The sequence below is a fragment of the Panicum virgatum genome, chromosome 3K, assembly GCF_016808335.1.
Source record: "Panicum virgatum strain AP13 chromosome 3K, P.virgatum_v5, whole genome shotgun sequence".
In the NCBI taxonomy this organism is placed as follows: domain Eukaryota; kingdom Viridiplantae; phylum Streptophyta; class Magnoliopsida; order Poales; family Poaceae; genus Panicum; species Panicum virgatum.
In genome coordinates this window covers 18,710,491-18,737,534 of record NC_053138.1, presented here as the reverse complement: position 1 = coordinate 18,737,534, position 27,044 = coordinate 18,710,491, and the positions used below count along the sequence as shown (strand labels likewise).

The 27,044-nt window shown below is 51.8% G+C and overlaps 4 protein-coding genes across 8 annotated transcripts; 2 read left to right on the top strand and 2 right to left on the bottom strand.

The window, feature by feature from the left end:
* Window positions 1-277: 277 nt before the first annotated feature.
* On the bottom strand, window positions 278-4,673 carry LOC120698096 (periodic tryptophan protein 2-like). Its single transcript, XM_039981581.1, has 7 exons — window positions 3,379-4,673; window positions 2,780-3,031; window positions 2,605-2,697; window positions 2,067-2,438; window positions 1,323-1,667; window positions 1,008-1,235; window positions 278-931 (listed from the first exon to the last, which is right to left on the bottom strand). Exons 1-7 carry the CDS (start codon window positions 4,570-4,572, stop codon window positions 761-763), a joined length of 2,655 nt encoding a protein of 884 aa, XP_039837515.1. The 5' UTR covers window positions 4,573-4,673; the 3' UTR covers window positions 278-760.
* Window positions 4,674-6,498: 1,825 nt separating this feature from the next.
* LOC120698095 lies at window positions 6,499-8,777 on the top strand. Of its 3 annotated transcripts, none has more exons than XM_039981578.1 (3): window positions 6,499-6,894; window positions 7,233-7,556; window positions 7,632-8,777. In XM_039981578.1, exons 2-3 carry the CDS (start codon window positions 7,291-7,293, stop codon window positions 8,557-8,559), a joined length of 1,194 nt encoding a protein of 397 aa, XP_039837512.1. In that variant the 5' UTR covers window positions 6,499-6,894; window positions 7,233-7,290; the 3' UTR covers window positions 8,560-8,777. The 3 variants fall into 3 exon arrangements, with proteins under 3 accessions (XP_039837512.1, XP_039837513.1, XP_039837514.1); XM_039981579.1 differs by having other exon boundaries at window positions 6,499-6,929; XM_039981580.1 differs by having other exon boundaries at window positions 6,501-6,894; window positions 7,233-7,491.
* A 10,628-nt stretch (window positions 8,778-19,405) lies between these two features.
* On the bottom strand, window positions 19,406-23,144 carry LOC120698092 (chaperone protein ClpB1). Its single transcript, XM_039981572.1, has 6 exons — window positions 21,600-23,144; window positions 21,191-21,472; window positions 20,750-21,090; window positions 20,371-20,650; window positions 20,074-20,271; window positions 19,406-19,963 (listed from the first exon to the last, which is right to left on the bottom strand). Exons 1-6 carry the CDS (start codon window positions 22,935-22,937, stop codon window positions 19,664-19,666), a joined length of 2,739 nt encoding a protein of 912 aa, XP_039837506.1. The 5' UTR covers window positions 22,938-23,144; the 3' UTR covers window positions 19,406-19,663.
* Window positions 23,145-23,538: 394 nt separating this feature from the next.
* LOC120698094 (probable transcriptional regulatory protein At2g25830) lies at window positions 23,539-27,038 on the top strand. 3 transcript variants are annotated; one of them, XM_039981576.1, is made up of 7 exons: window positions 23,539-23,823; window positions 23,932-24,047; window positions 24,870-25,026; window positions 25,491-25,768; window positions 26,162-26,282; window positions 26,582-26,691; window positions 26,753-27,038. In XM_039981576.1, exons 1-6 carry the CDS (start codon window positions 23,554-23,556, stop codon window positions 26,678-26,680), a joined length of 1,041 nt encoding a protein of 346 aa, XP_039837510.1. In that variant the 5' UTR covers window positions 23,539-23,553; the 3' UTR covers window positions 26,681-26,691; window positions 26,753-27,038. The 3 variants fall into 3 exon arrangements, with proteins under 3 accessions (XP_039837510.1, XP_039837509.1, XP_039837511.1); XM_039981577.1 differs by adding an exon at window positions 24,373-24,434 and having other exon boundaries at window positions 23,631-23,823; window positions 26,582-27,038; XM_039981575.1 differs by having other exon boundaries at window positions 26,582-27,038.
* Window positions 27,039-27,044: the final 6 nt, after the last annotated feature.

Genomic DNA, 27,044 nt, shown 5'->3' with positions numbered 1-27,044 from the left:
CGCATGCAAACCATGCCAACGCATGACATTTCAGATGTACATCTGTCGATCAGAGCATCACAGGCACGGCAGAAACGATAACAGCAGTGAATATAACATAGTCAAGTCCACTTTGGCCCCTGAACATAGGCTCTGTTCTACTTGCTGCTTCACCAGCCAGCCAACAGTGTTTTACTCTCACAACAAACCAGCACCAGCCACCAGTCATTCAGCAGTAATTTTCTCTCACAACAAACCAGCACCAACCACCAGCCGCAGCCTGCAGAACAGTCATAAGTTATCAAATTCCATTGTATCTCGTTTTGCATGCTTTTATCAATTTGTATTTGAGATCACATAACATTTTGCATGCTTTTATCAGTTTGTATCTCGTTTTTTTAACAAAACTGGGCAACATTCCTTTTTCAATTGTGGATGCAAATGCCATCCTGATACAACGATGGAAAATACATAAAAAAAAGGCACCAACTATCCACGGTCCAGGACCACTATGACCAAACCACCCAAATTCCTGCCGGACTTGCACAAATTCATCCTGAGGATCAGTCGTGTTGCTTCACTATGTTGAGCATTACTGCAGAAAAGACACCGCCCAAGTCATTAAGCACGAATGCCCATCCAACAGACAGCAGGATTCACAGATGATGCCGAAGTTCACTGCGCTCACATCCTTTCTCTGGGATGGCAAACACATCAAGCTTCTGTGGAAACTGCAAGCATGTCGATCAGCAAAAATGTACTCACTGGACCTCAACACACCCTAATTCTTTGTACCAGCCGAGCACAGATACTTCAACAAGTACTCGTTAGACGAGCAGGTGTCTGCCAAATCCTGATGCAGCCTGGTTATAGACCTCTGCAACGATTTCAGAGCGGGAAGTAAGGTTCTGGAGTTCTGTTGAATATACTGACCATGAACCTTACATAGCTCCTGTGATTAAACAAGGGGGGAAATAATTAGTTAAAAAATGGTATGCTAAGGGGAGAGAAGAAAATGAGGATGGTACCTGAGACCAGAGGAGCACAAATTCCAGATGGGGACAACTTTCCAAAAGGTCAGCAAATGCATCGATCAATCTTTGGATGTACTTGTAAGGAATTGCAGAACAAATTGCTTTTACATTGGATGGATCCACAGCAAATATGCACTTCTTAATTAAGGAGTCCTCGTTTAACCGAAGGCTAAGTATAAGGGCTCTCTGGTGTTGGTTTTCTGCAAGCGCTTCCTCAACTTTCTACAGAAACATCAATTACAGATATTTGCAAATTGAGTATAACATTGAGGCAACAAGCCGCAAGGAAGGGCACGAAGAAGTAAATACCTCAGGTGTAACATCAATGTCAAGGTCTGTTGGATCAAAAATAAAGGATTCATCAACTGAGTACAACAAAACACCATCAGTGGTAGCTGCAGCAAAAGATCTTCCAGTTGGAGCGAACTTCACACATTTTGTCCGAGCTATGGGTCTTCCACGATTTGCCATTGATCCAGGTAAACCAAGCCCTAAATTTCCTCTTGTATGTTGATCAATTCCTTCTTCAACATCACTGTCTTCATCATCAATGAGATCTAATGCACCCGCATCTGTCATCTTCTTTGAGTTTAGAAAATCAAGAACTCCATCCAATGAGAGATTGCGAGTGATCTGGAATCTGCGCAACAGCACCTGCTCGAAGAAAAACATAAAAACCAGGGTGATTCCCTATCTAACTTCCCAAAATATAAGGCGCACGCATTTCAAAATTCAAACCTTGTAATGTCTGACAAACAATTAGACTCACACAACAACAAAAAATATTTTATAAGGAGAAAATTCAGAAAGTGGCTTAAGATTTGGGTTGCTAACTTCAATGCCTTACAATTCATGACACCAATATTTCTGATACTAAGTTGCACGGCAGAACATTGGGTAGAAAACAGTAATAGATGACGTCCAGCAAGTTTGTAGAGAATATACAAAATGCATGATCACAATGCCTCAAAGTTAAGAATTGGGGACACTTTTAATAGTATTGATATTAATTATGCCTCAAAGTTACAATTATCACAAGAAAGATTTGCTGACCTGTTCTCCAACATCATACATGCAAATATATTTGGTGTTTCCTCCAGCTAAAATATAACTTCCATCCGCAGAATAGCACAATGTAGTGAAGTACTTCCCTATGCTTGTATTAGCTGCAGATCTCCTATCAGTCATGAGGCGACCCCCAGCGATATCCCTGCGACCCTCAATTGTATACATCAACAAACCATCAGATGGGTCCCAGAAATTGATTAGTCCATCTAAAGTACTGCATGCTATCTGCCTTCCATCGGGTCGATAAGCCAGAGTAAGAACATCATGTGAGTGTTGAAAAGTCTCCACAGCACCCTTGCTCTCAAATACATCCCAAAGGTGAACAGTTTTGTCCCATGATGATGAAGCTAGAATAGCCTACCAAACAAAGCCAAGTTATTGTTTCAATGAAGTTACAGAGCTTAGAGAACGGAAATGATGTAATGCAACAAAATGGGAGTAAAAAGTATTGCCTTTTTTCTAATTAATTGTAGTTCTGAAAACCAAAAAAATTAACAAAATACAGCAAAGCATTATCTCTTACATTGATTGGTGAAAACATTAGACCATGCACTGCTCCTTCATGGCCACTGAGTACATCCAACAATCGACCAGTTTTCATTGACCAAACAAATATCTGCATGAAGATGTTTTGGTTGTCAAGGAAACAGGAAACTTGAACTGAAATTTTGGAGGGGAAAGGATCGCGGCTTACACACCTCAAATGAATCAAGTGTTCCAGCACATATTACTTCGCCACTCTGGTCCGTGGTTAAAGAAACAAACTGCCTAGGCGAAGGGGTGGTAAATGTCCTGAAATTGCGATAGCGAAACAAATCCCACGCTCGGATTGTCCCATCAAGGGAGGCACTTAGAAGAGAATGGTTATTGGCCATAAAATGAACTGCAGTAACAGCATTTGTATGCTCTGAAAATGTTATGAAACAGAACCCAGAAGAAACTGTCCAGACCTGCACCAAATTGAATAAGCTTGGTATGAGTAGCAGCTCAATGAGGCAAGCACTGGATTCCGTTCTAATCATATGAAGTGGAAGAATCAGATTCGTAGTTTGGGCTAAAATATGGACCAAGGTTTCTCTGGCCGTATTATGCAACACTTGCTTGTGCAGTTGGGTGATCAGGCAAAATGTCATCGTAATCATAAGAAACATTTAAGTTTCAGTGACTTGGCAAAAAAGAGTGCATAACAAAATAACAAAAAATCATGTGCGGTGAGATTCTACACTCATTTCTCGCATAAGCAAACAAGAAGTGCAGGGCATCATAGAGATTGCAAATGCTTTTGCTTTGCACAAACCTTGACTTTGTTATCATCAGCTCCAGTGGCCAATAACTGAGAATCTGGAGAGTATGCGATGCAGTTCACATCAAAGTAGTGCCCCTGCTGCTTCAAAATGTAGCTCTCCGACCGCCACTCCCATACCAGCAGCTGCCCAAGTTTGGCACATCCAAAAACGAGCCAATTCCCCAAACTATTGAAAATAGCAGTGGTGATCTTTTCCCTTGATATTGACAGCAAGTGGAGGCACACAAAGTCTGGCATCTGGTACAGGCCAAATACTCCATTAGAGAATCCTACAACCACCATGTCAAGCTCACGGTGGTAATCGCAGGCTGTTAACTTGGCTGGTGACTGCATAAAGAAGTGCTTTTCCTGCAGCTCCCATTTTGCCAAATGAAGTGGAGTAGTGTCCAAATTTCCCGATTCTCCCAAAATCTTCCTTTTCCTGCTCCCACCATCCAGTTCCATGGCATCATTCTGTTCCGACCCCTGCTCCGGCGTCCCTGGTGATGGTGGAGGTGAAGTATCATTGTCTTCATTTCCTTCCACTAAATTCCATGTAAAGATAGCTCCATCCTTGGAGACTGTATAAACCCCCTTGACTCTCCCTGTCTTCTTATCCGTGGCAAAGAAGGCCCCCACGACAGCCGAGCGGTGGCTAAGGAAGAGGAAGGGCTTGCCTCTTAGTCCATTCTTGACGGGCAATAGCCGAGCTGTCAGGTCTTTGCAGGACGCGAGGAGGAAAGCGGAGTCCGGGGACCAGTCGAATGCTGTCACGCCGGCCGCGAAGCCTGGGAATGTGCGGAGAAGGTGGAAGGGGAAGAACTCCTTGCGGAACCCCGGCGACCGCCAGATCTGCACCACCTTCCCGACAGCCACCGCGATGAGCTGTCCGTCGGGGCTGAAGCGGACGGCTGACGGCGCACCCTTGAAGGAGACGCGGTGAAGGACGGCGCGGCGGCGGAGGTTGGCGTAGAGCGCGCGGCCGTTGTCATCGGCCGCGAGGAGGAAGTCGCCCGAGGGAGAGACGGCGAGACGGGTGACGTTGGAGGAGGACTCGAAGGGCAGGGTGAGGGAGGAGGAGGCGGCGAGGTCGGTGGAGGCGACGCGGTTGCCGACCGCGGAGAGGAGGACGGGGGAATCGCCGGCGAATACGGCGTCGCCGCCGCGGTACGGCGCGCCGAGGAGGTTCTGGAAGCGATAGTTCATGGCGGGAGAAGAGCAGAGGAGGAGGCGGCGGGACGGTGGGCGGCCGGCTAGGGTTTTGGGGGAGGAGGGGAACCGGGGCTCTCGACGACGACGAGAGGGTTTTAGTGGATTTTGATTTTTGATTGACTTGGGTTTGATGGGCCTTATTGTTTGGTTGAATTTGGCCCAAGTTAGCAGCCGTTTCACAAATTGTACATTTCTTTTCATGCTGAACTTTTGTTGGATTTTTTACCAAAAGAAAAAATCGACTAGGTACATGAATTGAAATCATTTTAAGATCTCTATATATATTGGGAGAAATGGCAGGAAAAAAGGGGAAATTTGTGCCCAGCACATTGTGAAAAGCATGGTTTTGTGCAGAGCACACCGGCCAAATTGATTTTGTTTCTATCACACCGCGAAAGCGTCATTTGGTCTACCACACATTGCATCCAATAACTATTCATGCATACAATAAACTATTCATTTTCAACTGAGAGGTTAGATAAAAGGATTGTTTTGCCTTTTACTGGGACCTACCTGTCATCTTCTTTCTCACCTCTCTTCTCTCTTTCCCCTCCGTCTCCTCACAATCGCTACCCTCTCTTGGACTCTCTTGGACCTGCGAAATCCTCTCCTTCCTCCCGCAGTCCCTCCCCCTTCCGCTGCCCCCATTGTGGCCTCCTTGGCCGCCCCACCTCGCGCTCTACAGCGGCGGCCCGTGCCTCGCCATGGCCACTCGATGCCGATCTGCGCCGCCGTGGACCCTCGACACTAGTCCACGCCTTGCTGCCGGTCCGCACCGCGCCTCGCTGTTGGTCCGCGCCGCCTCGGCCCCTTGACGCCAGTTTGCGCCTCGCCATCCCCTCGTTGTCGGTCCGCGCCGCCGCAGCCCTCGATGCCGGTGCGTGCCTCGCGAGCCCCTTACCGTCAGTCTGCTTCGTCTCCGCCCTCCCCACCTGCGCTGCCTTGCTCTGCGCCATGGTCGTGCTACTCATCGTCGCCATCTAGCCCGTGCTCGCCACCACCAGTGCCGCCGCGCACATGGAGGTCGCCAGGGCCGTGCACGGATGGGTGTCGCGGTCGCCGGCTCCGCGCGACAACCGGTGCGGTCGTGAGCTCTACGGGCGGCGCAATTGCGGTCTCCTCCACGCCCGCGGTCGTCGCCGGCCTCCACTCTCGCGCAAGCAGAAGCAAAGCAGCAGCAAAAGTTTGGAAGGGAAGGGAGGATGAAGCAAATGAGCGTGGAAGATGATGACAAGTGGGCCTAAGGGTAAAATGGGTTTTTCATCCTCCTTTGAACTACCAATGTTTAGTTTATTCAATGTGGTGTGCTGCAGACTAAAAAATTATTTCACGATGTGCTGGATACTAAATCGAGTTTGGCAGTGTGCTCTGCACAACCACGCTTTCGCAGTGTGTTGTGGACAAATTTCAAAAAAAAAGAAGAGAAATGTCCCTTTACCGATCGCCATCAAATGTGAAATGTCACAACTGCAAATAAAAGGCAGCTGGCAGCTGCAAGCCTGCAATTCTAAGCGGTAGAACTAATTTTACTGAATTGCTCGTACGTGCAATCCACAATTGCATCATTCAGGAAAAATCATCTTTGTTTACTGCTAGTTAATCTAAGTCTCTGCAGAAGATGCAAGAGAACCACCCGGTATATTTACTCCGAGGCAAGGCCGGGAACTCACCAGTTTCGTAAAGAACTGCGTAATTGCAAGAAGACCATTCAGAAAACAAGCTCCAATGTTGTGCGGCGTGTGTCAGTTGGCTGTTGCCCCTGAACACGCTCTTCGGAGTTTGAGACATGGATACCTATTACAGTATTTAAATTTCAGATAATAGGCTATCTGCAATAGTACCCCCCTAAATTTCACCCTCCAACCTAATATATTCAGTACCCTGTAAAATTTCCATCCTCTATATCCTAACTCAATTGCAACGGTGCCCCGTATCCATCCCGTGCTCGCTGCCAACGCCGACGCCGCCGCTCCCTCGCTCCTACCCACATCGGCGATCGCGCCCTCGCTCCTCCCCACAGCTGCGGCCGCGCCATCGTCGATCCCAAGCTTGGCGGGGAGGAGAATCCCGAGGCCGAGGTCGTGGAGCTGCAGACCCAGACCGCGCTGGTGTTCCTCTTCTTCTTCAAGTCCAGCTGGTCCGCGTGGTTGCTGGTGTTCCTCTTCTGCGTCGGCGCTATTACCCAATTCCAATGAACTTGCATTACTTCAGCTGATCCATGGAGCAAATGCCCTGGATTGCTTCACCTCATCTTTGATTCATCATCTACAGTATTTTCCAGGGAATGGAATATGTTGCATCATCTCTTGCCATAAGGTGTGAATGATAACTGACACCAAATCTTTTGCATTGTATGGTACTTCTTCTTGTAGACAATCAGTAGCATAAATCAGTTTCTGAACTGAGAATGATGCTTTCTATATGGAGACAATCAGTAGCATAAATAAATTTCTGTACCACTAATGTAAGCTTGGTTTTAGCTGAAGGTTACATAGTGAATATGAACTCTAAAATATAAGATTTGGAATAGATAGAAATAAACATTCAGTTGACACCTTGCAAAATTCACAGCACCATGTATTCAAAATGAGAGGGCAGCACCATTCTATCTACCTTAACTATTTTTTGCCTTTATCTTTTATTTTAAATTGCAGAAGCTGTACTGAGAATGATGAATGTATATGATGCATACTCAATGATTGCATATACCCAATGATTGCATACACCAAACAATGGAGGACGAAGATTGTACCCTTTGTTCGTTACTTGATTGCTGAGGATAACCCGAATTATGAGTTTCTCGATGATGATGACGACATACACATTCTGGTGTCAGCCATGGATGCAGAGAGCTCCTACCACGGCTTAATACATGTGAGACGATTTGTCCCCAGAGAACGTGCTGATGGAGAGGTAAGGATCATACGCCAATACTTTGCTGCCAATCCTATTTACATCTCTGAAAAGTTTCGTGAAAGGTATAGGACATGGCATGTCAAATTATTGTCTTTTCTCTCAATATGTGCATGTTGCTTATATTTTCTATCTTGCAGGTTCCGTATGAAGCGTCACGTGTTCATCCGCATTCTTAATGCAGTTCAGTCTGTGGACAGCTACTTCCAGCAACGCGAGGATTGTACTGGGCTTTTAGGATTGAGTGCTTTGCAGAAGGTGGTAGCCGCAATGCGCATACTGGCGTATGGTTTGCCGTTAGACGCCGTTGATGAGTATGTGCAAATTGGCACGTCAACTGCTCGTGAGGCTCTTAACCATTTCTACAGTGCTGTTATAGTTGCCTTTGGGGAGGAATACCTGCATTCTCTAACCCCTGTCGATGTGGCTCGTGTACTGCAAGAGGGTGAGAGACGAGGTTTCCCAGGTATGCTTGGTAGCATAGATTGTATGCACTGGGAATGGCGGAACTGCCCTACTGTTTGGAAGGGCATGTTCACTGGACGCGGGAAGCACCCATCCATGATCTTGGAGGCTGTAGCATCTCATGACCTTTGGATATGGCATGCCTACTTTGGCCTTCCAGGCAGCTGCAATGTTATCAATGTTCTGCAGAGGTCGCCTATTTTCTCAGCATATATCCGAGGAGAGTCACCTCCTGTTCACTTCACCGTCAACGGACAGACATATGACATGGGGTACTACCTTGCAGATGGTATATACCCTGATTGGCCAGCATTTGTCAAGAGTGTTCGCCATCCTATGGAGAGGAAGACACAACATTTTGCTGCTGTGCAAGAGGGTGCGCGCAAGGATATTGAGAGAGCTTTTGGAGTTCTTCAAGCTAGGTGGGCAGTAATCTGTGGGCCGGCTTATGGATGGGATAGGGAGCAGCTTTCTGATATTATGACCGCTTGTATTATCATGCATAACATGATTGTCGAGGATGAGAAGTCTGAGGCAATCAATACCAACTTTGACAACATTGGCAGACAAGTCAACCCTTCAGGTGGAAATGTAGCGGAATGAGAAGCCTTTGTAGCAGCACATCACAAGTTGCGTGACCAAGCTTGCCATATCCAACTTCAGAAGGATCTCATAGAGCACAACTGGATGCGATATGGTTCAATCTAGTTTTTTTTCCTTTTCTTCAGTTGTAATGCTTCAGAAACTGTAGTTTTTTCTTTTTTTTCTTTTGTAACATTTATGATTGGACGAAATAAAATGATCTAGAGAAGTGGACTGAACTTTGCTGAAATGATCAAGAAATATGGAACACTTGATGCTAAAAGAACTGATTAGTGAATCTTATTTAATGAATCTTATGCTTTAATGAATAAAAGAAATATGGAACTGATTAGTAAAAGAAATACTGAGTTAACAGTGTCCACAAAAAGATTAATGTTTCAACTAAGAGATACAACTAGAAGCATATATAAACTGTGTTCTCAAATATAAGTACATAGACAACATTATTATGAACCATAATCCCAGATAACATTACAGAAGACAATGCTGTGATCTCATATCACACAACAGCAGATATATAGACTGAAAGTCACAAGTCTTAACACAACCAGCTGAAATGAAACTCTCATTTCAAGCACAAGATCCCAGATTACATAGATCCCACTGACATGATTTGCCACCAACTTCCTCACTGAGTTGGTCCACGACGTCGAGACATCAACTTCTGAATGATATCTTCTTGAAGCACTTGATAGTACATGCGTTGCATGGGTAGACACTGATCAAGGTTAATGGCTAAAATGTGCTCGTCCTCTTCCTTCTCTTTCTTTTCAGCCTTGTTTTGAAGTCATTGCTTATCCGGAGCCAACATTTCCCTCTCTATGTCCAGCATCACCTTGCGGTGCTCGCGAGCTTCCCCTGTCTCTACTTTCTCTATAGTAACAATTTCATCTAGCCGGGTCTTGCGCTCACCCTCTGTTTCCTTGACCAACTCAATCTTCTGAACAGATAGATCATGCATCTTGGACAAGTACTCAGAGGACGTTGAATCAGCTTTCTTCTTAGCCTCTTTTGATGTGTACCTCCCCATGGGACGTTTTTTTGATGGGCTACTTGATGAGGACTTTTCGGGATGAAGATCGAAAATGTCTCGCTGCACACTGGGGGGGCATTTTCTCTGGAATCACTATTTTGAGGGGTGTCCATTTTTCTTTTAAGCTCCATCCATTTGGGCTCGTCCTTCAGGATGTGCCAGCAGTGCATGAGAGTGAAATTGTGCTTCTCCACACTAGCAAAATCAACAGTAGCAGCCACTGACTTATCTGCATTCGACATGCCACTAGGATTGGAACGGATCATCTCAGTCATGTGTCCAGAGAACTTGCTTACTTCAGCCTTGATGTGATCCCAACGACTCATAATGGATTTTTGGGTCCTCATCGGATGGCTGCCGCATTTGGAATTATATCTGTTGAGCACACGAATCCAAAAGGTTTCCTTCCTCTGGCCGGTGTTGACAACAGGATCGCAGCTAATTTCTAGCCACGATTTGCAGAGCATGTTGTCTTCATACGCTGAGAAGTTGGTGATGAATAAGTCTGTGTACTTGGTCTTTGTGGGGCTGCACAAGAGGAGATGCTCTTGCTGCAGCACGTTGTGCTTTGCTGCCCCTAGAGGACAGCAAGGACAGCATCTTGACTACCTTTCAGTTGGCATCTAGGACAGCAGTTAGGACTAGCAGTTAGCATCTTGGACTAGTGTCCTTAGCATCTAGCTTGGCTGCCCTGCAGCCCCTTGTATAAATGTATCCCCAGCCCCCCCTTGGGATGGCATGGCATTGTGAGTGTGAATGAAGAAAAACCCAGAAAACTTCCCCAACTTGAGTGTCATCCTCTCAGCTCAATGAGAGTGAAAATTGAGCTGCTAACATCTGGTATCCGAGCCGTACTTTCCTGTAGGTTAGACATCTCCTGCACTTCTCCCTCCCAAGCAGCAGCTAGCACAGCAGCAGCTAGCGCAGCAGCAGCGGCAGTTAGCGCAGCAGCAGCGGCTAGCGCAGCAGCACCTGTTGCACCCTCTACTCCACCTTCCTCACCCGAGCAGACGAGCGGCAGCTCGTCTGAGGCTGCGTCTTCTCCACGCAGCAGCCCCCTGGAGGCGCGCCATGTCCGACGCACCGTCTCAGCGCTCGGTCGCCTCGAGCGCACGGCGTCAGCGAGATGCCGAGCTCGCCGCGGCAGAGGAGCGCAGGCGAGCGACGGCACAAGCCACTGCAGCAGCGGTGAGGGCGGCCAGGCTGGCTGCAGCGGAGCTGGCGGCGGCCAGGGCGGAGGTGGAAGCAGAGGCGGTGGAGGATGCAGCGCGTGCGGCGGAGGTCGAGGTTGAGACCTTGCGCGACAGCCTCAGCGGCTCCATCGCCGGCGACGCCACCGCCGACAAGGACCTTGAGGAGTTGGAGAGGGAGAGAGCGCGGGAATGGACCGCGCGGTGGGCAGCAGTCCACCCCGGCGGCGGCGGCCTGGACGGCGGCGCGCTCGGCGGCGGTCCAGGGGCCCGCGCGCCCGGCGGCGGCCTAGATGGCGGTGCGCCCGACGGCGTGCCCGGCGACGGTCCAGGGGCCCGCGCGCCCGGCGGCGGCCCAGGGGGCCGCGCGCCCGGCGGCGGCCGCCGCGCCCGTGGCGGCGGCGCGCAGGGCGGTGGCGGCGCTCCTGGCTGGGGTGCGCGCGGCGGCGCCCCCGGCTACCACGGCCTCCAGGCGGTGGTCAGGGACGTCGGTCCTGGTGGTGGGTGGCCCACCCTCACCAAGACCAACTACGTCGAGTGGGCCGCAGTCATGGAGGTGAAGCTCCAGGTGCGGCATATGTGGGAGGCAGTCCGGTACGGCGACGTCGACTACGATGAGGATCGACGGGCGCTGGATGCTCTCCTCGCAGCAGCCCCACCCGAGATGCAGTTCACGCTTTCCAAGAAGCGAACTGCCAAGGAGGCCTGGGACTCCATCGCTGCGGCACGTATCGGCAGCGCCCGCACCCGCAAGACCACTCTCCAGGCACTTCGCAAGGAGTGGGAGAACCTGGCCTTCAAGCCAGGTGAGGATGTTGATGACTTCGCCCTCCGTCTCAACACTCTACTGCAGAAGGTGGTGCAGTTCGGCAACGACACCTACGACGAGGAGAGAGCCGTCGAGAAGCTCTTCCGCTGCGTCCCCGAGAGGTACAGGCAGACCGCTCGCTCGATCGAGTCTCTGCTAGACCTCTCCACCATGACGATCGAGGAGGCGATAGGTCACCTCAAGGTCGCCGACAGCGACGAGCCACAGCCTCCCTCGGGAGGCATCTCCATCGGTGGGAAGCTCCACCTCACTCAGGAGCGGTGGGAGGCTCGGCGCGGTGACAGGAGGAGGGGGGAGCCCTCTTCCTCGACTGGTGGCCGCAAGCGCGGCAAGCAGCGAAAGGGGCGCGGAGGTGCCCAAGCCGGGGCACGAGGGCGCGCCGAGGGTGGCGCCCGCGGAGATGCTCAGGGTGGCACCGCTGACAGGCCCAAGGCGGCACGAGACGACGCCTGCCACAACTGTGGCAGGCCCGGCCACTGGGCCAGGGACTGCCCGCAGCGGAGGCGTGGGGGCCAAGCCCACGTCACGGAGGCCCAGTCGGATGACGAGCCGGCTCTGTTCCTACTCCACGGGGACATGGAGCCGCAGCCGGCGGCACCGCTTGTCACCGCTCTACTCCACCTCGACGAGCCGCGTGCCCGAGTTCTCCTCGGCAACGGCTCCGACGACGACAGGGTCGATGGCTGGTACCTCGACTCTGGCGCCACGCACCACATGACCGGGCGGCGGGAGTTCTTCTCCGACCTGGACGTCGACGTAGGTGGCTCCGTCAGGTTCGGGGACTCCTCCGCCGTGGAGATCAAGGGCGTGGGCTCCGTGATCTTCACCGCCAAGTCCGGAGAGCACCGGATGCTCACCGGAGTCTACTACATCCCAGCGCTGCGGAACTCCATCATCAGCCTTGGGCAGCTCGATGAGAGCGGCTCCCGCGTGGTGATCGACAGCGGGGTCCTCCGTATCTGGGACCACCGTCGCCAGCTTCTCGCCAGGGTGGTTCGAGGGAAGAACCGCCTCTACATCCTCCATGTCGGGGTGGCCCAGCCTCTTTGTCTTGCAGCTCGCAGGGACGACGAGGCATGGCAGTGGCACGAGCGCTTTGGGCACCTCCACTTTGAGGCCCTGAAGCGGCTCGGCGCCAAGGAGATGGTGCGAGGCCTCCCGTGCCTCGACCACGTGGAGCAGCTCTGCGACGTCTGCGTGTTGACGAAGCAAAGGCGGCACTCCTTCCCCCAGCAGGCGAGCTTCCGAGCCAAGGAGCGGCTCGAGCTCGTACACGGGGACTTGTGTGGCCCGGTGACACCAGTCACACCAGGAGGACGGCGCTACTTCCTGCTGCTCGTCGATGACCTCTCCCGCTTCATGTGGGTGATGATCCTCGGCAGCAAGGGAGAGGCTGCGGACGTCATCAGGCGTGCTCAGGCTGCTGCGGAGGCGGAGAGCGGCCGCAAGTTGCGCGTGCTGCGCACCGACAACGGCGGTGAGTTCACGGCGGCTGAGTTCGCGGCATACTGCGCGGATGAGGGCATCCAGCGCCACTACTCCGCGCCGTACAGCCCGCAGCAGAACGGCGTCATCGAGCGGCGCAACCAGACGGTTGTGGGGATGGCCCGGGCCCTCCTCAAGCAGAGGGGGATGCCGACTGTCTTCTGGGGAGAGGCGGTGGTGACGGCCGTCTACATCCTCAACCGCTCGCCCACCAAGGCACTCGACGGCATGACGCCGTATGAGGCTTGACATGGGCGCAAGCCGGCGGTCTCTCACCTGCGGGTCTTCGGCTGCCTCGCGTTCGCCAAGGAGCTTGGCCACATCGGCAAGCTCGACGACAGGAGCACTCTGGGAGTGTTCATCGGCTACGCGGCGGGTTCGAAGGCCTACCGCATTCTCGACCCGGAGACACAGCGTGTGCGCACGGCGCGCGACGTTGTGTTCGACAAAGGGCAAGGATGGGCGTGGGACAAGGCGGTGGACGACGGCTCGACTCCGACGTACGACGACTTCACCGTTGAGTACGTCCACTTCGAGGGAGCTGGGGGAGTAGGCAGCTCTTCTTCGCCGAGCGTGCCTACCCCGGTCCCCGAGCCTCCACCGACTCCGACGCCCGCCACACCGGCGGCACCACGCCCTTCAGCTACGACTCCGGCTGCGCCGAGTTCCTCAGCTGTACCACCACAGCCGGCGACGCCGCGCACTCCAGCACCGACAGCCACTCCTCTGGGCACGCCTACTCCAGCACCTGCTCACAGCCCGGTGGAGTTCGCTACTCCTCTCTCTCACGACGAGGAGCGCATCGACGTGTACCACGACGGTGAGCCGCTGCGGTACCGTACGATGGAGGACCTTCTCGGCGATCAGCCGGTGCCGGGACTGGTGCCTCACGACCTGGAGGCGCAGTTGCACCTCGCGTGCGACGACGGCGAGCCTCGGTCTTTTGCAGAGGCCGAGGGACACGCGGCATGGCGTGCCGCGATGCAGTCGGAGATGGATGCGGTTGAGAAGAACCGCACTTGGGAGCTTGCTGACCTCCCTCGCGGTCACCGCGCGATCACCCTTAAGTGGGTGTTCAAGCTGAAGAGGGATGAGGCCGGCACCGTCGTCAAGCACAAGGCTCGCCTGGTGGCACGAGGTTTCGTGCTGCAGGAGGGAGTCGACTTCGACGATGCCTTCGCTCCCATGGCACGGATGGAGTCCGTGCGACTCCTCCTTGCGCTAGCTGCCCAGGAGGGCTGGCGTGTCCATCACATGGACGTCAAGTCGGCGTTTCTCAACGGCGACTTGAAGGAGGAGGTCTACGTGCACCAGCCGCCGGGGTTTGCGATCCCCGGCAAGGAGGGTAAGGTGCTACGTCTGCGCAAGGCCCTCTATGGCTTGCGGCAGGCCCCGAGGGCATGGAACACCAAGCTAGACTCCACGCTCAAGGGGATGGGCTTCGAGCAAAGCCCGCACGAGGCGGCCATCTACCGGCGGGGCAAAGGAGGCAATGCCCTGCTGGTGGGTGTCTACGTCGACGACTTGGTGATCACCGGCACCAAGGATGCGGAGGTGGCGGCGTTCAAGGAGGAGATGAAGGCCACCTTCCAGATGAGCGACCTGGGGCCTCTCTCCTTCTACCTGGGGATCGAGGTGCACCAGGACGACTCCGGGATCACACTTCGACAGACCGCCTATGCCAAGCGCGTCGTCGAGCTCGCTGGGCTCACCGACTGCAACCCAGCTCTCACTCCGATGGAGGAGAGGCTAAAGCTGAGCCGTGACAGCACGGTGGAGGAGGTAGACGCTACTCAGTACCGGCGTCTTGTGGGGAGCCTCCGCTACCTCGCCCACACACGGCCGGACTTGGCGTTCTCCGTCGGCTACGTCAGTCGGTTCATGCAGCGACCGACGACGGAGCACCAGCAGGCCGTGAAGAGGATCATCCGCTATGTTGCGGGGACTCTCGACCACGGTCTCCACTACCCAAGGTGCCCTGGAGCGGCACACTTCGTCGGGTACAGTGACAGCGACCACGCCGGCGACATCGACACCAGCAAGAGCACGAGCGGGATCCTCTTCTTCCTCGGCAAGTGCCTCGTTAGCTGGCAGTCGGTCAAGCAGCAGGTGGTGGCCTTGTCCAGCTGCGAGGCCGAGTACATAGCGGCCTCCACCGCGTCGACTCAGGCGCTCTGGCTCGCTCGACTGCTTGGTGATCTACTCGGCAGAGACACTGGAGCAGTGGAGCTCAGGGTGGACAGCAAGTCCGCTCTGGCCTTGACGAAGAACCCCGTTTTCCACGAACGGAGCAAGCACATCCGGGTGAGGTATCACTTCATCCGAGGCTGCTTGGAGGAAGGAAGCATCAAGGCGAGCTACATCAACACCAAGGATCAGCTTGCGGACCTGCTCACCAAGCCCCTTGGGAGGATCAAGTTCCTTGAGCTCTGCTCCAGGACCGGGATGATTCAATCTTCCCACAAGACGACGCACAAGACTTAGGGGGAGAATGATGGATAAGTCTGTGTACTTGGTCTTTGTGGGGCTGCACAAGAGGAGATGCTCTTGCTGCAGCACGTTGTGCTTTGTTGCCCCTAGAGGACAGCAAGGACAGCATCTTGACTACCTTTCAGTTGGCATCTAGGACAACATCTAGGACAGCAGTTAGGACTAGCAGTTAGCATCTTGGACTAGTGTCCTTAGCATCTAGCTTGACTGCCCTGCAGCCCCTTGTATAAATGTATCCCCAGCCCCCCCTTGGGATGGCATGGCATTGTGAGTGTGAATGAAGAAAAACCCAGAAAACTTCCCCAACTTGAGTGTCATCCTCTCAGCTCAATGAGAGTGAAAATTGAGCTGCTAACAGTTGGTCTGTTTGTTCCTTGTTGCCCCCACCTTGAAAGCAGAACCGCTCATGGAAAATTCAGAAATTTCTCCAACACCAACACCCTGTGCTGCATCGTTGAGATCGATAAAGAAATCACCCATCCTACATTGTTCCAAAGAAAATTGTAGTCAACATATATAGTAAAGAAAGAGCAAGATGATCAATGAATCATGGTTTTGGTAGGATAAATGAAGCATGGTTACTGTTTTTGGACTTGAAAAAAAAAACATGACTACTTGCATAGCTACAGGAGCACCTGCTCCTCTCCCACCAGCAGCACCTGCTTCTGGGCAGAAGCAACACGGTGCCTGATAAGTTTTCCTTGCCATTTCTTCTCCAACTTTGTTTGGAAGATGAAAATATCAGTCCAAGCTGCCAGGCTTTCAAACAGCAGGAACATACACATGGATAGGACCTATAGAATTACCTATCTTATAGAAGGATTGCGAAGAATAGACACTTAAACCTGAATAGTTGCAAGAATATGAACTGAAAGTTAGCTAATATATGGCACCAGGACTTGTTTGGGCGAGCTTATTTTTCTAATTGCAGAAACATAAACCATTGGTTTCAAGTGATGCTTTAACTATGATATACATGTGCATTCTATCACAAAGAACAAATCAATTTATTGAAGTACATGTTTCAGCATAGTATGGGCTCTTGCTTAAAATTATTGATGTATACGCATTTCAATAATATCTTATCAAACCCACATGAACAGGAATTCAGAATTGCAGTCAGTAGTCATTCGCTTGATGCATGGATAGATTTTTGAGATCGCATACAGCTATCTGTTTCTGACCATTTTTATTTTGCAGACTTTACCACTGACTTTCTGCAATGTAAAGAGCAAAGCCAGTTCCACACCATCTAGTCTATTCACTTGCAAATCCAAGTGGTGCGTAGTATTGATTGATAATCCGGTCCGGCACTAATCTGAACTAATCTGAAAAATCCGGTCTACTCACTAGTGAAAAATTTGCGAACTAATCTGAACCTAGGTGGCTCGTCCACACAGCAGTAGAGCAGAAATCTAGATCTAATGATTTGCAGTAGAGCAGGAAACATACTCTGGAGGCGATTGGGTCGATCCGGTGCTCTCCAGAGATGCCGCTGTGGTGTAAGGATCACCGGGTGTCCGACCCTAGAGGGGGAGGGGGTGAATAGGGTCGCTAATCGCTTTCTATCCTATGGCTCAAACTATTTGCATGAGATAAACCTAACACGTCCTACACATGCTAATTATGACTAAGGTTTATCTATGCTACTCTCTACTTACCCCTAAAAGACTTGCAACTTATAGCCAATTCTAATCAAACTAACTAGGAAAGTAAAGGCACGCAAGATAGAGTAAATGCAGAAACGTAATACGGTAAGTAAAGAGGTAAGGGAGAGAATATACAAACTCTCGTGAAGACACCAAGACACATGATTTAACGTGGTTCGGTTAGGACACCAAATCCCTCCCTACGTCCACGGCCACTTGTCCAACACGAACAAGTGTGATGTCGAGTCTCTTCGCTTGATCACCGTCTTGCTTTCGCCACCAAGATTCCCGGCAAGCAAAGGCTAAGTGACCCCAAGTCACCAAGACAAGGCGCCACCGTCACCGTCTCTCTTGAAGCATCACCCACGGCACCGTCTTCACTATTGGAGCTTCTCACCAAGAGGGGTCTCTTTCCCCGCACAAAGTGTCGTTGCCACTCCACACCAAGTCGGAGGGGCACACGACGAGTACACAAGATGCTTGCCGAAGCAAGATTTCACTCAAACTAGTTCTCTCAAGAACTAAGCCTAAACAAGCATTAAGCACTCTCACAAGTGTGCTTAAGCCTATATGATGTACAATGAAGCTCTAAGGTGGTTGGAGATGTTCTTCAACTCTTTTATGCTTTCATAGTCTCCAACAACCTCAAATGACCTAGCCTTGGGGGTATATATAGTCAGCACAAGCAAATATAGCCGTTGGAGAAAAGCTGCCAGAAAAATATTTAACGCCGGTTAATCCGACGCACCTCCAATAGCCATCGTCGGTTCAACCGGTGATACTAAACTGCCCGCCTCAAAAACTAGCCGTTACGTGTACGGGCAATCAACCGATGCTGCGTCGGTTTAACCGGTGAGTGTAGTTGTCCTGTGAACTCTGAAAAACCAACTCTCTGGACAACTGCACCGACGTTCACCAAGACCCTATCATCGGTTCATCCGGTGTATAGACCTTGCCTCAGCTTCTGGGTCAATTGCACCGACGTATTCAACTTCCCTAACGTCGGTTCAACCGGTGAAACCAAAGTTCCGGGTGTGCTCCAAGTCAATGCACCGACGTATGTGATTTTCTCAGCGTCGATTCAACCGGTGATACTAAACTATCTCTGTCTTGATTTCTTTGACAACCACCGTAGGGGCGGCCCTTCGGGCCTAACTACGCATATCTTGTCTTTGTCATCACTTGAACCTAAAAGTCTGAGAATGATCATCTTAACCATCATATTAGTCCAAGTGTTGTGTGTGTCATCAATCGCCAAAACATTATATTGAAATATGGCATGAGATGTCATTTTCGCTACATGTGGTGGGTGTTGCATCGCTGTCGGGGACGGGCGCAGCGGGTGGTGCCGACGGCGTGGATGGAGCGGCACGGCGTGGATGGAACAGGTTGCCGGGGAGATCCAAGAATGCGGCGGCGACGCTCCCGTGAGCGGCGTCCTCCTGCGACGGTGTCCACATTCACCTCCCTGGCGCCCCTGGCCACCGCGGCCGTGTCGAGCAGCGCGCCGCGCTCGGCGTGGAGCCGGAGGCAGCGACCCACTGTGGCCGCGGCCCGCGCCAGCGGCTGTCCGCGGGCGAAGTCCTGGTCGGTGAAGTCGAGAACCGGGGAGCCGGCGAGCGCGCGGATCCACTGGGTGGAGGACTTGGGGGAGGCGTCGACGATGACGGGGAAGTGGCGAGGAGGGAGAGGCGGCGACGGCGACAGGGAGGTGGCGAGGAGGGAGAGGCGGCAACGGCGACAGGGAGGTGGCGAGGAGGGGGAGACGGCGACGGCCAGAGGGAGGCGGCGACGAGGAGGAAATAGCGGAGGAGAAGACCTCCCCGAAATTTGAGGAAGGGGACGGCGTCCCTAAACAGTGGAGGATGGGATTCAAGATGCCGTTGCGGATAATTTTTGAGAGAAAAATGCTACAGTACTAATTCACGATGGTTTAGGGGCCACCGTTGCAAATAGCCTAAAATCTATAGTTGCAAAGGATCGGATTATCAAAGAAATTGAGCTAAGTTTGCTTCAGAGTTCCACATTATTCCGAGGTGCTATTTTGTTTTTTGATAGTTCTGAACTTCCGACGAACACACTAAAAAGATGAACTTTCAGTATTCAGTTTGGTCCTCCACAGATGCACTGGACTCTTTTTGCGGCGTCAAATGTTCTTTTTCTTTTGCGATTACAGGCGTCAAATGTGCTTGAAACTTATTACAAAAGCATCATTCATTCCATCGATTCCGCTGAAGATGTTTTCAACAAACACAACCCTCCTTACAAAAGCATGAGAAGTTCAGAAACACATCATCTTCACAAAGCGTCACATTGTGCCTTCGCAACACGACTTATCTACACACTTATTTGGCAAACACCCGGGGGCGCCGCCGGAGCCCGGAGCCCCGGAGCAGGATGGGACGCTCCTCGGCACGCCCGGGCCTCTCTACTCCTCGTCCATGCCGTCCTCGTCGTCCTCCATGATCCGCATCTTCTTCACGGCCTGCGCGGCGTCGCCCCTGCCGGCGGCGCTCGGGACCTGGATCAGGATGTCCGACTTCTGGCCCGTCTCGGCGTTCACCAGCCCGCCGCTCCGGTCCACCTTGTAGGCCAGCTCGTCCTTGGCCGGCGCGGCGTCGATGTACACCGTGCAGTTCTCGTCGATCTCCTCCTGGATCAGCATCTTCGACAGCTGCGTCACCACCCTCTTCTCGATCCACCTCCTGATGGGCCTCGCTCCATAGACCTGGATTGTATCAGATGGACACCACAGAAACAGAGTCAGCAACATCGATGCAAATTGAAACGCACGAGAAGTTTTCTGAACTCCAATGAATGGACGCTATGGTCACATACCGGATCGTAGGACAGCGAGAGGATGACGTCGAGGGCGGCGTCGGTGACGGCCAGCGCGATGCCCCTCTCGGCAAGACGGACGGCCACGTCCTTCATCTGAAGGCGAGCAACCTTCCTCAGCTGCTCGTGGGAAAGGGGATCGAAGATCACGATCTCGTCGAGCCGGTTCAGCAGCTCAGGGCGGAAGTGCCTCCTCACCTGCACACACAAAACCACAAGAATAATGAGCATCACATCGCAATAAAGAGAAAGAAATCTGAATGGACATAGATGGTTCCGGATGCTTCGAGCGCATACCTCCTGCATGACGAGATCGCGAGCGACCTTCATGGAGTTCTTGCCCACCATCCCGGCGAGAAGGTGCTCGGCGCCGAGGTTGGATGTCATGATGATCACGGTGTTCCTGAAGTCCACCGTCCTGCCTTGCCCGTCGGTCAGCCTCCCGTCGTCGAGCACCTGGAGCAGGGTGTTGAACACGGACACGTGCGCCTTCTCCACCTCATCGAAGAGGATCACGCTGTACGGCCGCCTCCTCACTTGCTCGGTCAGCTGCCCACCCTCCTCGTGTCCAACATAGCTTCAGCCACGAAAGAAATCCCAAGTCAGCACCCAAAATTCAGTTGTTTGCAATCTACAAATGTCACTGAAAAACCGAGGATTGCATTTTTCTACTTACCCAGGTGGTGCTCCGATCAGTCGAGCAACCGAGTGCTGCTCCATGTACTCGGACATGTCAATGCGGACAAGCAGGTTCTCGTCGTCGAACAGCTGCTCAGCGAGGGCCTTGGCGAGCTCAGTTTTGCCCACACCGGTCGGACCCAGGAAGAGGAAGGACCCGGTGGGCTGCTGCGGCCGGCCGAGACCGGCCCTCGACCTCAGCACCGCCTCTGCAACAGCGTTCACGGCCTCCGTCTGGCCGACCACCCTCTGGTGCAGCCTGTCTGCCAGGCCAACCAGCCTCTCCTTGTCGTTCTGCCCGAGCCGGGTCACCGGAATGCCCGTCCATCGGCTCACCACCTGCTCACAAGAAAGATCACCATTTCAGCAAGATGCACAATGCGCACCAGGAGAATCAGGATTGCTCGTTCTCTGGAAAATTCTGTAGCTGCAACCATACCTCTGCAATTTGTTCAGGGCCGACGGTTTCAGTGAGCATCAGGTTCTCCCCCGTTTCGCTCTCGAGCTTGGCGATGGCGGCGTCGAGCTCCTGGAGGGCGCCGTACTTGAGGTCGGCCACACGAGCCAAGTCCATCCGGCGCTCGGCCTCCTGCAGGCTGAACATCAGCTCCTCGCGGCGCTGCTTCAGCTTCCTGATCTCATCGATCCTCTCCTTCTCCTTCCTGTACTTCATTGTCAGGGGTTGCAGCTTGTCCCTCAAATCGTCCAATTCCTTTTTGACCTGAAGAATGGCCACAGTTAAGCAACATCAGTACTACCAAACAGAGCATAGAGAGGATTGTTTACTCGCGGACATTACTTGAAAATTCAGTAATTCAGATGACAAGAAAGAAGATTCAGATACGCACCTCAACCAGCCGTGCTTTGCTGGCCTTGTCCTTCTCCTTCTCGAGCGCGTGGAGCTCGACTTCAAGCTGAATCCTCTTCCTCTCGAGGTTATCAATCTCCTCCGGCTGGCTGTCGAGCTGCACCCTCACATTGGCGCAGGCCTCGTCCACCAGGTCTATGGCTTTGTCAGGCAGGTGCCGACCCATGATGTACCTCGCGGAGAGCTGCGCGGCGACGACGAGGGCGCGGTCCTGGATCCTCACACCATGGTGCCCCTCGTACTTCTCCTTGAGCCCCCTCAGGATGCTGACGGTGTCGGCCACGCTCGGCTCGGCGACGAACACCTGCTGGAAGCGCCGCTCGAACGCGGCGTCCTTCTCCACGTACTTGCGGTACTCCTCCAGCGTGGTGGCGCCGATGCACCGGAGCTGGCCCCTCGCGAGCATGGGCTTGAACAGGTTGGCGGCGTCCATGGACCCCTCCGTCCTGCCCGCGCCGAGGACGAGGTGGATCTCGTCGATGAAGAGGATGACCTTCCCCTCGGCCTCCTCGACCTCCTTGAGCACGGCCTTGAGGCGCTCCTCGAACTCGCCGCGGTACTTGGCGCCGGCGACGAGCGCGCCCATGTCGAGCGCGATGAGGCGGACGTCGAGGAGGTTGCTGGGCACGTCGCCGCGGACGATGCGCTGCGCGAGGCCCTCCACGACGGCCGTCTTCCCCACGCCGGGCTCGCCGATGAGGACCGGGTTGTTCTTGGTGCGGCGCGAGAGGATGCGCACCACGCGGCGGATCTCCTCGTCGCGGCCGATGACGGGGTCCAGCTTCCCGGCCTGCTCGACGAGGTCGCGGCCGTAGGTCTTGAGCGCCTGGAAGTTGGTGTCGCCGGACGCGGACTCGACGCGGCGGCCCTCCCCGCCGCGGAGCTTCTCGAGCTCGGCGCGCACCCGCGCCGCGGACACGCCGGCCTCCTTGAGGCAGTCGGAGATCTGCGAGTCCTCGAGCAGGCCGAGCAGCAGCTGGTCGACGGCGAGGTGGGAGTCGCCGCGCTTCTTCTGCGCGGACTGCGCGCGGCGGATGGCCTTGATCAGCGCCGTGGACGCCGGGACCGAGTCCGGCGGCGGGGACTGCGACGGCAGCTTCTTGAGCGCGCTGGCCAGCACGCGCTCGAACGAGTCCCCGGCGGACCCGTCGCCGCCGGACGCCCCCGTGATGGCCTGCCGCAGGATGCCGCCCTTGTCCGCCGCCAGCGCCGCAGCCAGGTGCAGCGGCGTGAGCTGCGCGTGGCCGGCCTCCGACGCCATCTCGTGCGCTGCCACCAGCGCCTCGTTGGTCTTGTGCGTGAAGTTGTCGGGATTCATGGCTGCTGCTCTCTGCTACTCCTCACACTCTTCGGCTACAACAAGCGGCAATGAAATCTCTCTCTACCTCTACTGCTTTCCGAGCGAGATAAAGATCACCAGGTGTTCCTGCTGAAATTGCTTTGCTTCAGCTAGCGTGTCTGCTTGGATGGTGCCTCGGCGCCGGAGAGCGGTGAGCATAAGAAGGCGGAGTGGAGCGTTCGGCGGGAGTCTAGAAGCGCGTGGAAAGCCCGGGAAGAAGGGACGGGACAGGGAGCGAAGCAGCTGGAGGGCGCGAGATCCTTCTATGACATGTGGGCCATCACGCCTGCAGGCCGTTGGATCGTTGACGGGAGTGCTCCGATGCGCGACGCTTGGGCGCGTCCGGACGCGGCAGGTCGGTGTCGGCTTTGATGCAGTTCCCGGAGTCTCTGGCAGGTGGGGCACAGGGCAGCGGTCTGGGCCCACAGTCATCCACACGCCGGTCGGCGGCATTTTTCTTCTAGAGTCATCCAGCACGTGACAACTGACAATTTTCTTCTGCGGTCTGCGGTCCTGACATGTCTCGGACAGCTAGTCAAGGTGTCAACGCTGCAGACTGGCAGCGCACGGTGGATCCAACGGTTCAGATTTGCCGATGGGCATGCCAAGCGTAAAATCAGAGCCGTTGCTCTCCAATCCCCATCAGATCCGGTTCCGCCCGGCCGACTACTCTCTCCTGCAGCGCAGCCGCGCCGCGCCGCGCCCGGGCGCCGCAATTCGTCGAACAGTTGCCGCGCGCGCTTCCTCCCCCGCGGCCACCAGGGCACCATGGCGTCCGCCGCGCGGGCTCTGGGGGCGCTTCTCCACAGGGCCTCGTCTCTGTCCTCCTCCGCTTCCGCTCTCCGGAGAGCCTCTGTCCTCCGCGGTAACCCGCCCTTCCCCGCTCGCGCGCTCCTTCTCACCTCCGCCCGGATCTAGTTCTCTTGGGCTGTCGAAATGTTCGGTGTTTTGATTGTTTGGTTGGTGTCGTCAGGGAATGAAGCTATGGGCAACGCCGGCCTGTTCCGGAGGCATGAGGCGAGGCGAAGGATTTCGACGTTCCAGCCGCTCTGCATGGGACGACGCTCCTGCAAGATCGCCGGACGGAAGGTGACGGGCTCTTGGCATGATATTCTGCACAATGTTACAGTAGTTCGAAATTTATGACGACTCGCTATGCATATTTTGGTATTTTGGTTGGCAAGCCTCTGTCTGGAATAATGGAAGTGGACGCAGATGCTGCAACAAATGTTATGTGTTTAGTATTTTCCATGTCTCTGAGCAAACTTTGCTTCTAAGTAGTATCAATTTACCTTGCATAAGGAGAAATGCGTACAGATAAACAAATAACAGGAATAAACAACCGTTGCTTGTTTAGTTTAGCTAGCTTTAACATCTCAATATGTATTTTCACATCAAATTTTCTTCGGTTCAGGATGCCCAGAATTTGAAAAAGATGAAGCGCAACAGCAAAATTGGAAAAGAAATTGTTGCTGCGTAGGTGCTGCTGGACCCTATGATCTTGCATTATCTTCATCACAGCTTGGTGTTCCAATTGATTTTGTAATTTGTACTGTTTTGAGCATAGGTTAATCCATTACATTGTTGCCTGCTGACATCTATTGCCACCATCTCTTTGAATAATCTGGCTGTCATTTTCTTTTTTGTTGTTTTAAATAACCCGGATATGATACAATACGTCTGCTATACATTATCTGTTAGTAGCTTACCCGTTTTTACTCATATATATCTGTTTAGGGCATTGATGTTGTGTTCTATGATTAATCATTACCTAATTAGTACCTTAGTAGAGTGAATATCGTTGAATCCTAGCAAGAGGTAGGCCTTGTTAAAATGGCACGTGACCAAGCATTATAGCGCAAGGTGCCATTCATATAAATTAATCTGTCTCTTTTTATGGGTATCATACAGCATTAAGAAGGGTGGCCCAAGCCCTTCATCCAACACAGCTTTAGCAGCAATATTGGAGAAAGCTAGGGAACTTGATATCCCCAGAGAAATTTTGGAGCGTAACATCAAAAGGGCATCAGAAAAGGACCAAAATACTTACACGGAAAAGGTTTATGAGGTAAACTTTCTCTGCTGCTAGTCTGATGTGATACTTTGTTAACAGATTCTCATTTTATGACATAGATATCGATTGTCTAGTGGCAATATACTATATTTGCATGCGCAAAATAAATTTGGTCAGTTCAGATATGGAGTAGGCTTGTCTGCTACTACCCCCGTTCCAAATTGTAGTTCGTTTGACTTTTTTGACCCTAAGTTTGACCACTCGTCTTATTCAAAAACTTTGTGCAAACATTGCCAAATTTAAGCCATTCTTGAAGATCTTGTATTGATAAAGCAACCCATAATAAAAGAAGTGATATTTTGCACAAATTTTTGAATAAGACGAGTGGTCAAACTTGGGGTCGAAAAAAAATCGAACGACCTATAATTTGAAACAGAGGGATAGGAGTTATTCAGAGTGCAGATAATCATTCTTATGTGTTTTACATATGTTTTTAAATATATGTAGCATTTTCACAGGTCTATGGTTTTGGTGGAGTAGGTATGATTGTCGAGGTCCTAACTGACAAAATTACAAGATCAGTTGCTGACATTAGAAATGTGGTAAAAGACTGCGGAGCAAAATTGGCTGATCCCGGGTCTGTTACCTTCAGATTCAAACAAGCTCGAGTGGTCAACATAAAAGTTACTGATGCTGATAAGGACCAACTGCTCTCCGTTGCGTTAGATGCTGGTGTTGATGATGTCCTTGAACCAAATTTTGATGATGATGATGGTTCTGAAGAAGAAATAGAAAGGTACTTATTATTCATATAAAGTCGCACACATTTTTGCTTCACACACAGTGTTTACTAGAACATCAATGAAAATTTAAGTTACAATACATTTGTTTGTTTGTCCATTTTCCTTTTAAGTACCAGTAAAACCAAATTAGGTTATGTGGTCACTTTTTCAAAGGCATACAGAAATGCTTTGTTCAAAATCAGAGAACAAAATGAACTCAACAATGTCTGTACTTGGGCACTTAGCATGCTTTAATTTCCGGATCATATTTAAGGTGGCTCTATAGTTACTATACAAATTTCATGCGAGATTCCTGGTACTTTTAATTTCATGCTTAGTGCATTTAGCCACAAAATTCCTTTGTAGAAATTCTCCTTTCATCTGAAAACTTCCCCTTTCTGTCCTAGGTTCTACAAGATAGTTACTACATCAGAAAACTATCCAGTTGTGCTATCAAAGCTACAAGAGGAAGGAGTGAAGTTTGAAACTGATAATGGCTACGAACTTCTTCCTCTCAACCCAATTGAGGTATGCTGTTTTCCCTTTCTATGGTCTAGCCCGCAGAGTTACAAGATAGGGAATTAATGTTATAATAGTTTTTCTCCATATTTGAATAAATGGTTCAATGCATGCGAAAACTACTAGTAAGCTATTTATGTTATCTGTATTACAAGGCAGCCAAGATAAGTGTGTGAACAAATGACAATTGAATGTACAAAGACCAATTTTTCCAATTCTTTATAATGTAGGCCACAACCATGTTACACATTTGGATTCTTTTGTTGCAAGCATCATAGTATCTGACATTTTCCATATTGTTGTTGTAGGTGGATGACGAGGCCATGGAACTAAACAAGGAGCTTGTATCAAAATTGCTAGAGCTTGATGATGTTGATGCTGTCTATACAGACCAAAAGTGTGAGTGAATTGATGAGCTATAGTCTACAGCTTTCAATTCAAGACACTTGATGACCCTTTGTAGAGCGTGTTCACTTCTCATCCATTTACGGGATAAATATTGATAGTTGACCTCATGATGCTTGGCAATTGAGCATTACCAATTTTACAGTTCCTGAAAACTGGACTTGATGATACAACATATTTTAATACGTCAGCATACTAGCGTAATCTCAAACCTTGGATTTTTGCCCATCCATTCCGTTTTCTGGAAATTTCTTTGTTCAGATAGCAGATCTGAGAAGTCATTGTAAAATAATAGCATAACACTGACCCACTTGTGGTCGTGATGAGCACTATAATGAAAATGCAAAATGCTTTGGCACACTGAAA

What these genes read in the sequence shown, in the direction of transcription:
- LOC120698096 (XM_039981581.1), bottom strand. Translation starts at nt 4,572, where the DNA reads ATGAACTATCGCTTCCAGAACCTCCTCGGCGCGCCGTACCGCGGCGGC. An exon ending in GAACACTTGATTCATTTGAG is followed by an intron (nt 2,698 to 2,779) that starts GTGTGTAAGCCG and finishes ATCTTCATGCAG; the next exon opens with ATATTTGTTTGGTCAATGAA. An exon ending in TGTATGATGTTGGAGAACAG is followed by an intron (nt 1,668 to 2,066) that starts GTCAGCAAATCT and finishes TTCTTCGAGCAG; the next exon opens with GTGCTGTTGCGCAGATTCCA.
- LOC120698095 (XM_039981578.1), top strand. Translation starts at nt 7,291, where the DNA reads ATGATTGCATACACCAAACAATGGAGGACGAAGATTGTACCCTTTGTT. An exon ending in TCTGAAAAGTTTCGTGAAAG is followed by an intron (nt 7,557 to 7,631) that starts GTATAGGACATG and finishes TCTATCTTGCAG; the next exon opens with GTTCCGTATGAAGCGTCACG.
- LOC120698092 (XM_039981572.1), bottom strand. Translation starts at nt 22,937, where the DNA reads ATGAATCCCGACAACTTCACGCACAAGACCAACGAGGCGCTGGTGGCA. An exon ending in CTGATCGGAGCACCACCTGG is followed by an intron (nt 20,651 to 20,749) that starts GTAAGTAGAAAA and finishes TCGTGGCTGAAG; the next exon opens with CTATGTTGGACACGAGGAGG. An exon ending in GCGATCTCGTCATGCAGGAG is followed by an intron (nt 20,272 to 20,370) that starts GTATGCGCTCGA and finishes TTGTGTGTGCAG; the next exon opens with GTGAGGAGGCACTTCCGCCC.
- LOC120698094 (XM_039981576.1), top strand. Translation starts at nt 23,554, where the DNA reads ATGGGCATGCCAAGCGTAAAATCAGAGCCGTTGCTCTCCAATCCCCAT. An exon ending in ACACGGAAAAGGTTTATGAG is followed by an intron (nt 25,027 to 25,490) that starts GTAAACTTTCTC and finishes GCATTTTCACAG; the next exon opens with GTCTATGGTTTTGGTGGAGT. An exon ending in TTCCTCTCAACCCAATTGAG is followed by an intron (nt 26,283 to 26,581) that starts GTATGCTGTTTT and finishes TTGTTGTTGTAG; the next exon opens with GTGGATGACGAGGCCATGGA.